The 11,523-nt window shown below is 40.3% G+C and overlaps 1 protein-coding gene across 1 annotated transcript; it reads right to left on the bottom strand.

Annotated features, from left to right (window-relative positions):
* Positions 1-525: 525 nt before the first annotated feature.
* Positions 526-9,293, bottom strand: LOC103707139 (elongation factor 1-gamma 2). The gene is made up of 8 exons (XM_008791517.5): positions 9,168-9,293; positions 8,979-9,022; positions 4,337-4,486; positions 4,190-4,250; positions 4,052-4,104; positions 3,873-3,974; positions 3,291-3,795; positions 526-1,190 (listed from the first exon to the last, which is right to left on the bottom strand). The coding sequence occupies exons 2-8, from the start codon at positions 8,985-8,987 to the stop codon at positions 811-813; spliced, it is 1,260 nt and encodes a 419-aa protein (XP_008789739.3). The 5' UTR covers positions 8,988-9,022; positions 9,168-9,293; the 3' UTR covers positions 526-810.
* Positions 9,294-11,523: the final 2,230 nt, after the last annotated feature.

The raw sequence follows: 11,523 nt of genomic DNA on the forward strand, positions 1-11,523 counted from the left end.
TTTTTTTTCTGAAAACTTCAACCAAGGCACCTCACTACTTTTTCGTTGATCATATTTTTCTTCATTTTTTTCCCACAAACCAAACGAGCTCATAGTGATCGTAAGACTTCCTAGGTATATCCTTATTTCAAGCTCGCACGCTGGCCTATTACGGACCGATATATAGCCGGTTTAATGATGACTTCTCGTTCTCCACTCTTAGGGCTTTATCCTTCAAGACAAAAAGGCAGGTCTTTGCTTTAACTAAATCAAAAACACAGATGCACGATACCAGCTAGGGAAATTTGAAGTGATATTTTAGCTCATCATTAATGGTCCCGCCCACTTTCGAAAACCTATGGTTCTGCTAATATCTTACAGCAGCTAACACAGGTCTATATAGGCAACCCACCTTGCTCTCCCATGGCTTCAGAGCATCACAAAATGTAGGCTCGAAAACGTCACGGATTATCCCCTGCAAAATAATATTTCCATGGTGAAACAGGGCAAAAGCTTTTAACTATAGGGGCCAAAAGACCTGAAATCTGTTAAAATAATAATTAGCATATCTCGCCATGGAAAGTAACTCTTTTCCCCTAGAGGGTCAACATAAAAAAAAGGCATCATGATCCCAATATAATTAAGAAAAAAAGAAAAAAGAAAAACCATCCACCCAAAAAACAGGTCTCTTTTTTTGTGTAGCAAAACACAAGTAACATGAAGACCTGAATATGGAAAAATTTGTAACTGGCGACTAATAAGATCACCAGAACGAAGGTACCAGCGCTCCAGCATGAAAAGGGCCTCTAACGGTGGAAAGCTAAACAGAGATTACTTGAAGCACTTGGCATCCAACAAGGCTTCACCCTCGAAGGGCTCCTGATCCTCAATCATGGCATTTATCCGCTCCTTTTGTGCTTCATCAGTGATGTCCGCCTTGGTCCACTCGTAAAGCTCCATGTCATAGCACTCATCAAGCACAAACTGTGGGATCTCCTGTCCTCGGAAGAGCCAAAGTCCCTTGACCTTGTATGGTGGCTCTGAGCCTATTACAAGCATCTTGCCAAACGCATATTTGCGTGCCAAGTCCATACGCTGCAGGAATCCACTAACCTTGTTTAGAGTCACGAACGAGACTGTGTTCTCATCATTATATTTGTAGTCGCAGAACCATAAAGAGTAGCCCTCTGGATCATACATATCCCAGAAACCTGAAACAGCACAAAGATTAGCATGATATCTCAAGCACAAACAATGCTTCCCATCCATGTAAATGCATATACATATACAAATACATACATACATACATACATACATATATATATATATATATATATATATAAAGAATGGTAAATTTGGCTAAGCTCGAGTGGATCTCCACTCAAATTCCATCAAGTCTAGATCGGACAATAGGAATCTCACATCAATGATCCGAGCCGTTAGGTGTGACCTACTACTTCTAAATTGCCTACGCACCAAACATCATGTGATTTGAAGACTAGTATATACATCGCACGATCCACTTATTCGACCACATAATGTATAAGCTAGATGTCTCCAAAAGTCCAAATCATATGAATTTTTATGTAAAGATAATAGATCACATCCAATGACTTGGATCATCAATATAAGAGCCACATTGTCCGATAGACCTGATATATAAACACACATACACACACATATATATACATACATACATACATACTAATAGATATATAAATACATATATATATATACACACACACACACACACATATACATAAATACCTATATTAACACACTTAGTGACCTTCCCAAAATATTCCTAACCCTACAAACCTTGGTAAGATGGGATTCAATCCAGGATCATATTAGAAGTATTATTAGTAAATGTCTCCTAGTTGCCATATTAGCAAATGTTTCTTAGCAATGTAAAGCTCATTTACTTTTACCCTATATCTCACATCATCACAAATCTTGTCTCAGATCCCACTCCTTCAATAAGAACCCACCTACTTTGCAAATTAAACCCACCACTGACCATGTATCAGGCGTATCAGGCACAGCAATGATTATTTTCATTGCCAAATTATTATACAAACTATTCTTAAAAAAAACGAATCATAAATTATTTACTAAAAAATGTTAAGGTTTTCATCACCTATTAAAGGTGAAACTGAATGAATTAAAAGTATAATGAAGTATGTTTAGTTGAAACTAGGAAGTAGCAATGTTGCTATGATGATTATTCTTGCCTTTTGTGCTTGCACCCCTTTTTCATTAAAAAGAAGTTAATCAAAATATTCTGGATTTTGTGATAAAGCAGTCTGATCATTTTCAAATTCCAAATAATTGCCAATTGCCCTAACTGAATTGTTCCCAAATGCGAAAATAAAGACTCAGATTGAATAAATTAGCCAGTCTAGGACAATCGAGAGTGTTAGCTGATAGCAATACGTAACCTAATAATCCAATGAAAATAAGTTGGATGGCCACCCAGTATACCCAGCTCCTTTCATCCAAATACTGATCTCCATATAATGAAGGGGGAAAAAGGACTTTACAAAAACTAGATCTCTTGCCATCACCTATATTTGATTAACACAACAATTTACTTTACCAAGACTTCAAAACAAGCTAAATGTGCTTAAAACATGCTTCAAATATATTAATAATACATGAAGTAATCTATTATCAATGGTATATGCATCATGCAAGACCCTATAAGGAAAAGCAGAAACAAACATCGTCTATCAGAGAGCACACACTTGTACACAGGCTCCATAAGATGATACAAATGTATTGGCACTCCATTGCCAAGGAGAACTAACATGCTTAAGAAAATAAATAAGTTGTCCTCTAGATTTTTTCAAAAAATAAACCGTCCACCACCCATGCCCAAGTCACAACAGGTGATGCCATCAGAATTATCTATATGAACAATGTATCAGCATTGTATTGCTCAAAAATGTGCCGCACAGAAGGGGGGAAGGGTGTTAATTGCTTCTGATGGCAAAAGGACATGCTATCATGAAAAATTACATAGTCCTGATATAAACATCAGAATGTCGTGTTATTGAATTAGTTAATCATTTTCAACAGCTGCAACTTAAACCTACAAATATTTTTTTTACCATAGGTCAAGCTGTGGCATTGTAGCTGCCTTCTGAAGTTACATGTGACTTCAATTCTAGCTACTGATTGAGAGTGAGAATGAGCAGGTTAGTGAGAGAAAAAGAGGAGACGGTTCCAGTAACTGGACTTGCAGGCACTTCAGATTGCTTGCAAGTTCCAACCAAACCACAACCAAAGATATAGAGCAAAAGAAATACCTTTAATGGCAACCTCACGGAAGTTGGTCTTTGTATTCGAATATAGCCTCTTCCACTCATCTAATATCATCTTACTAGGAGGCAGCAGGTCAAGAGGATTTTTCGGTTTAGGCTTGGGTGCCTCTTCTTCCTCTACGGCCTCCTGAACCTTAGGCTTTGCAGGCTCTTTCTTGGATTCTTTCTTAGCTTCCTTCTGCTTAGAGTCTTTAGGTTGAGCAGGCTTCTTCTGTGACGGAACAGGTGGAACCGAATCTGCCTGTTTTACCATACCCAATATCTTTGAGAAATTTGGTTGATTAACCATAGTCCAGAAGTATCTTTCAACATGAGGAAATTCTGAAGTAAAATTCTTGGTCATGATTCGGATGAATCCCATATACAGGTTGCATGTCGTGATAATATCAGCCAAAGTCACAGAATGGCCAACAAGGTAAGTATTTGTGGCTAGATGAGTGTTCAGAGCACCTAAAGATCTCTTCAAAGCAGTAATTGCAAATTCCTCAGCCTGTACAAGGGCAATCCTTTAGTGGGCAAAGATATATGTTAGAACACAATAACAAAATATGAGGATTTAAAACAAACCACAGCAGCAAATGGAACGAATCCCAGTCTTGGAAGTAACCATCGTGCAATATTTGCATCGATCTCCATTGATGCAAAGTCAATCCATTGCTCAATTCGGGCCTGAAAGCACATTCTGAAACATAATAACTAACTGAGCATAATGATAAGTTTAAAATGGTGGCAGATAGAAAACTTACATATTCAATAAGTGAAGAACCATAAAGAGGATTTTCAGCCTTCAAGCGGGTAACTGGGGAGAGAAGAAAGACAAATAATTACCATCATTTCAGTTTTCATAAAAAAACGCAACATGACGGTATAGGATCCTTCCATACCATAGCGTGCTATTGCATTACTCTCAAAAATGGGACCATCAGGTGTCTCCAGTACAGGAACCTGCACGAACGTAAACCATTTTACTCCATCAGAAAACAACTTGACAAGCATTATCCTAAGGATCTTTATATGCACAGTTACCATACCTTCCCTATAGGGTTCATCTTAAGAAACTCAGGAGTTTTATTTGAAACACCCATTTCAAAATTCTTGACCAGTTCAACCTGTACCCCACTGTATGCTGCTGCAATTAGTGCCTTGAAACCATTCTTGTTTGTGTTGCCAGCATGCAAAATCTGTGAGACAGTTATCAATGCATCATTTTGAATATACAAAACAACTCAGTCAAAAGTTTAACATATCAAACAAGCTTGCATTACCAACCAACAAAAGTAAAACAATTTCTAAGCAAAAGTAGCAACATGCATTATATGTTGGAAATGGATGATAAGTTTCAAATGAAAAGAAAGATAATTTAAGGACTTAATTAACTGTAATATAATGCATGTGATAGTATAATGCTCGAACATATGATAACCAGAATCGAATTGAAAGTGAAATTAGAAAGGGCATGGTGAATAGGGAAATAACGGAATTGACAAATTTCCAAGTAAATCACCTTTCACCACATATATTTGCCAAAGTTGATATCTTATGATGACCCTTATCAATAAATTAGAAATTGACCATCCTTCACATTCCCAGATATCCCAACACTAACATCCATTTCACCACTCTCCACACCCAAGCATACAAGCCACTAACTCCTATCCAACCACCACTTCTCATTCCACTCAATGTCTGCAATTTTCGATTTCCTTCTGACATTTCAGCACATCCACCAGCCCCCTGTGTATTAGAACCTATCTCTCTCCTTAAAAATAATCCTGGAAGGACCAAAGGCTTTGGCAAAGGGAAGCACCACAGCATCTGCCAAAATTTGCTGCAAGAAGCAGCCGAACTATTTGATCTTCAAGCTTTAGGCATCTTGGATATTAGTGAATATGGCCAATGATGTAGCATCTTCATTTACACAATCCACAGTAATCATGCTATAATACAACAGAGAGGAGTATTAAAGTCTCATGTCATGGCCTAAAACCCTGACATCATGCAGACCACTTGTATCTCATAATAGTTGTCATCAATATGACAGAAAATTCATGTTGTCCATCATAATCTACAAGCCAACAGATATGGCCTAGGAATATCATAGAAAAGTGTCATGGCTTAAAGCTCAAAACTCAAAATGTAGCATGGTCAAACCCCATGAATCTCATAGCAGTGTCGAACATACAATCAAAAACCCACATTGTTCATCATAAACTTCAAATTTTTAAGAAAGAATCCAAAATCCAACAAGTCATCTTAGACAAGTATCATTATATAAAACTTAATACTTGATGCATAAATAGAAGCCCATGAATATAATGATCGAACAACATATATCCTAAATTTAGGAACTCCTGCACAAGTATATCAGTTTGAATTAGGAATATCAAAGTCATGCCCGGCCATGATCGATGGTTATTTACCATGGAAAGGGCTAGAAACCATCCAGGCCAGGTGGCGCCAACCCCTTGCTCATGTTCAGTCAGAAATTTTTTTTCAATCTTCAAGTCATGCCTCAGCTCAACAGTATATACAAGGCTGGATAGGAGCACAACTCAAGGTTGCTGCCTCCTTCCTCTGTCAAGGTTGCAATCAAGGTTCATCGTACCGGATCCAGTAGGCATACCGGTCGCCTACCGGACCGGTACAGTTCCGGTTCGTTTCGGAACCGGCCGGTACGAACCGGCCAGCTCTTCCCCGCTGGAGCCAGGGAAGAAGAAGAGAATGAGAGAGAGCACGGGGAAGAGAGGGAGGGAGGAGACCCGTGGCCGCCATCGGAGAGCTGCGGAGGCCGGAGGGCGGCGGAGCCCGCGGGGTCGAGGCGGAGGCCGCGGCTTTTTAATTTATAGATTGTTAAATGAAGTCAGCAACCGATTTGCCGACTTCACTTAAAATTTTCAAATTAAAAAGTCGTGGCCACATCCCCTGCACGCTCCGCCGCCCCTTCACGGCAATGCGGCCTCGGCCTTGGCCTCCGCCGCGCCCCCGCAGGTTCCCCCGCACGCCCTGCCGCCCCTTCACGGCAATGCGGCCTCAGCCTCCGCCGCGCCCCCGCGGGTTCCTCCGCCCACTCCGCCGCTCTCCGATGGCAGCCACAGGTCTCTTCCTTCCCTCTCTTCCCCGCGCTTTCTCTCCTCTTCGTCTTTTTCGTCTCCGGCACAGAACCAGCCCATACCGGTTTCCACTGCTCCGGCGTACCGATTACAGGCCGGATCGGTTCAAACCGGACAGTACGGGCCGGTTCGTCAGACCTTGGTTGCAATCACATTGCCATCTCCACCTCCTCATAGTCACTTCCTACTCTGCCTCAACCTCCACTCGCAATTAGATAGATAAAGAAAGAGAGGAGATCATCAACCTCCACTCCCTCTCCTCATCTTCCACCTACACTGATAGAGAGATTGGGGAGGAGAGAGAGGAAATAGACAAAAGGGCTTTTCACAGCCCGTTGGGCATTCCATTGTCCACTATGCTCGAGAAATAAGATAAGGGGATGAGGTCGGAAGAGATTGAAACTAAGGAATGGAATGTATAGGGCAAATTGTTAACTGCCCAACCTGTAGGATTATGTTATGGCTTTCAGGATGGATTATGACTTTTAAGTTTAGGGGGTCCAAGTTAGGCTGCAAGCCGAGCCAACGCTTGCTCAAACGCAGCCCGAAGCTCATTCAAGCTCTAGCTTCCAAACCAAAAATGTACTTCTTGGGGCCAAACCCAAAGCCCAATCGAGACCTCTTCAAGTTCGGGCCAAAACCCCAGCTCAAGTCCAACTTGGGCCCATTTCCAACCCTATCATTAGCTGTTCAATGTACATTCAATTTACATAGTATACATAGTGGCATAGCAGCAATTCAACATTACTTTGAAAAAGGAGCATCAAGTTCATGCTTGTATCCCTTAATTGTTCTTCCCTCTACCTCTCCCAAAGTGAGAGCATAACAACATTAAATTTGTTAAAATGGTTAAAAGTACCGGAAGACTTGACATCTAACCACATACAATAAAAAAGCTCAAAACCACCCTTATAACAAAGGATTAGAGGTCAAATTGTGAATAGGAAAACTGGAAACTGTAAAATGTTCGTATCCACAAAAACAAAGACAATTCTAGAATAACAGCGTAAATCTGCCAACTTTTTACCAAGCAGAAATGTGATGTATTCTTTTACCACATTTTCCACAATGCAGTATTAAGAATTTAAGAGAGAACCCTAGCATGCAAACAATTAGCGGTCACATGTCAACACACAAAAAAAAAAATATGCCATGAAGATAAAAAAGAGAAATCAAAGAAATGATTACATTTATGTAACATGACGTATTAAGCAGTACAATTTCCCATTAACTTATACAATAATGTAAATTTATCATGGGGGTGAAAAGGTGCAATGATTTTAGAAAAATAATTGCACCAAAAAATCTCAACATAAATGATGAATGATCAGCAGAGAAAATACTAATCAACTCATAAAGCATAAATTAGTATTTGAGAACCCAAAAAGGGAAGTGAAGTAGCTTTCACACTCGACGAACCGTTTAATGATCTAATCCCAAGGCAGTACTTCATTAACCTATCCATGTGAGATGCACGTGGCCATACTCCTCACAAATCAGTTTGTGGCAATTCACTAATTCGACAAGCTTAATGCCAACTAGCTTCAAAAGATGGTCCACCTGACCTGCATCTGATCCCTAAGTCTATCCAGGCCACATGACCAGTTGCTAGGTGTCATCCCACATAAAGAAGCAGCGAAGGCAAACCTAATGGGGATGACAAGGCCTTGTTGAATCTAGATAAGGTTCATATGGCAAAGAGACCATCTATTAAACAGTGAATAATTTCTTTGAAGCTTCAAGACATCAACCAAAAGTCTTGTCATGGTTGGCATCAACCAAAAGAGGGAGCAACCACACAGCCATTTGAAAAATAATTGCTAAACTCTAGCATAATACAAATAATATCAAATATCATGATCTAAAAGATAGCAGAATGATTTTTTCAAACAATAAAGAAGCTTAAAGAAACTGGCATACAAGATCATAAGGATTGTACTTATCATAGCAACAAAGTGACCATATGTTAAATTGTGCCCCAGACAAAGTTTCTGGGGATGAGGATTCCCATCCAACTAGTCATTGCTACAAAGTGAGATCCGACATTGCCTTTAAGACGAATCTAATAATGACACAGGAAACCAAGAATTTAGTACCCCACCCAGAATCCATGAAACCAACAAATCCTTTCCGTTGAAACCCTAAACAAAACGCCAAATCATCAGTTTCCCATTACAAAAAAGAATGCCAAATTCCTAGCGGAAAATATGAAGATATGGGAGCCAAGAAAAAGGCATAACCAATTGTAGATTACAGTCCAGCAAAAGAACAACTTTGGACCATTTGAAACATATACGAACGTGCCAAGAGCAAACAAAGAGATTACAGGATTATAGTTATAATAACACAAATGCAATAAAAAATATTACAATTTGAATCACAAAAAAAAGAACTAAGCATCTTATTCTCTTTGTTTCTACCTTTTGTGAGAAGAAAATATACATTAAAAAAAAAAAGAAAAAACTTTTAAACCCTAAAACCCTAACACCTCCAAAAAGAAAAAAAAAATGAGATCATTAAGGAAGATACTACAGCAACAACCCTAATCATACGACGAACTCACCAGCGCCATGGAGCCGATGGTATGCCTCCGCCTTGATTTCGTATCTAAACAAACCACAAAACCCAAAAACAAACCAAGACGAAGTTCAGAAGAAAAAAATTCCACAGATCTACTTGTGAATCGAGAAAAGGAGAAGAACAAAGAATCTTGGTCGGAGTATTGAAGAGTAACAGTTAGAAAGTACATTACCCAAAGAAGAGGCCGGGAGGCGCTGGAGAGTAAAGGACAACCGCGAGGAATAATAACGGGAATACTTCTTTTACTCCTGCGGCCTCGCACCCCGCTAAGTATATAAGTCCTTTTCTCCCTAGGGCGAGCACTGTGCCGTCATTCTCTTTTGAAGATCTCGCATAAATATTTTATGCGAAAATAGACCTGCCGTTGAGAATTCTATTAAACTCATCCGGTCCCTTCATTAGTAGCGTCAAGCGAAAGAGCTATTTCTTTCTGTGGTTTGACGATTTCCATCGGTGGACTGCACAGCTTCGAAGGGGGATGCGGACGGCAGATCTAGAGGATTTTCTGTGCGGAAACATATAAGCCGGTGTGTGGACTCCGGAGTTCGACCCAACCCATAAAAGATGTTGGGTTGGGTTGGGTTGGGTTGGGCCCATCTAACATTTTAGACCGGACTTTGCACTCCGACCCTCACATGAAACGCATTGAATCCCCCCCCCCCCCACCCAAAAAAAAGGGTAATTAATTCCCCACCCTTCGGATGACTCGGCTACAACAAACCGTCCCTGTTGACCGAAAATGAAACTTACGGTTCAACGGCTCTCGAAAGTATAATTCACGGTCCCTGGGAGAAAAAATGTCTCTAGATAATGTGCCGAATATGCCCTGATCCATGCCAACGCCAGTATTTTGAAGGCGGGAAATTGAGACGTTTGGAGTTTCCGTAATCCCTGGCCAACGGAAGAGGAGTTTCGGTTTGAAGGCGGGAGGAAGTAAGTCGTTTGGAGTTTCCGTAATCCCTGTTCGCATGGCCAACGGAAGCCATATTCGGTTTGAAGGCGGGAGAAGGTGACCGTTGGAATTCTAGAGAAGACTTTGGAGCTCCACAAGCATAGTCCTCTGTTCTTTGAGGTTCCAACGGACTGTATGCTTATCGGGGGGCCAACGGAAGGCTTTTTGGTTTGAAGTCCTCTATTCTTTGGAGCTCCACAAGCATAGTCCTTTGTTCTTTGAGGTTCCAACGGACTGTATGCTTATCGGGGGGCCAACGGAAGGCTTTTTGGTTTGAAGTCCTCTATTCTTTGGAGCTCCACAAGCATAGTCCTCTGTTCTTTGAGGTTCCAACGGACTGTATGCTTATCGGGGGGTCAACAAAAGGCTTTTTGGTTTGAAGGCGGGAGAAGGTTACCGTTGGAAGTCCAGAGAAGAGTTTTGAAGGCAGGAGAAGAGTCTGTAGGGCCTGTTTGCCACACCTATTTGCCGTTGGAAACCTTGAAGCTACTACATTTGGCCACGGTAACTGGAGTTGAAAGAGAACTCCATTTTCTGTTTGAACTCCATCCGGCAAGCAGATTATATGCAGATTACCCATCTATTTGAACTGGAGTCTTGTCTTCTTTGATAAGCAGATTACCCATCTGTTTCCCATCTTGTTTCGTTTTGCCATAGGGTGTGGGGAATTAAGATTATGTTTTCTTTGTTTATGAATGCCCTGTTCTGCTCCAGTCTGCCATCTTCTTCCGTTTTGCCTTAGGGTGTGGGGAATTAAGATAAGGTGTTTTTTGGGAGTTCATGAATGCTCTATTGTGCTCCACTATCCCTCTAACTCTGTTTTAACAGAGATATTTTGCTGAGGTGCCTCTGATTCTGCACTCTTCGTCTGACTTTGTTATAACAGAGTTAAGCTCCAAGAATTGTCTCCAAATCATTTGTGTCGATCCCTCCTATTTTCATTATCATGGCTTCAAAGAACAGTAGTAGCCCGGTTTTCATGGCCATTTGTTGTTACCGTAGCAAAGCTGTTATTATTTCCATCTGTGAGGACACAACTCTTGATCAAATTTTCAAGAAAATAGTGGAAAGGTGGAGATATTTATCTTCTACAATGATAGAAATTAAGTTTTATAGTCCAAACAAATGTAGAATGCTTGTTACGCTCATGAGCGATAAAGATGTTCATAATATGCATCAAATACATGTGAACTTAAATGCGGCAGTGATTGAGATGGTTGTTACTCATTCTTCAAGCTTGATCGAAGCTGCTGATGTGGTAATCAATACCAGGTATTCCATATTTGAAATTTTATTTAGTTCATTTGAAGCTAAAAGAACATTAATAAGTGTGCTGAAATTATGTTTATCGTTTTGTATGGACAGTGGCTCATCCCATGGTGCTGAAATTAGTTGGAGATCCAAAAATATTTCAAAGAGTGGCTCAAGTAATTTTGTCCAAGTTGTTGAAGAAATAAGAACTGCAATTGAAGAGGAAGGAAGTCAAAGAAATTTGTTGGATGCTTGGAAAAGCTGTATAGAGAGCGTCGGTCAGGAGTTCAGGAATGTCGAAACTCTTCGTGACACCTTTCGCAAC

The sequence above is a fragment of the Phoenix dactylifera genome, chromosome 1, assembly GCF_051530095.1.
Source record: "Phoenix dactylifera cultivar Ajwa chromosome 1, Ajwa_hap1_PhDact_Kaust_v1.1, whole genome shotgun sequence".
In the NCBI taxonomy this organism is placed as follows: domain Eukaryota; kingdom Viridiplantae; phylum Streptophyta; class Magnoliopsida; order Arecales; family Arecaceae; genus Phoenix; species Phoenix dactylifera.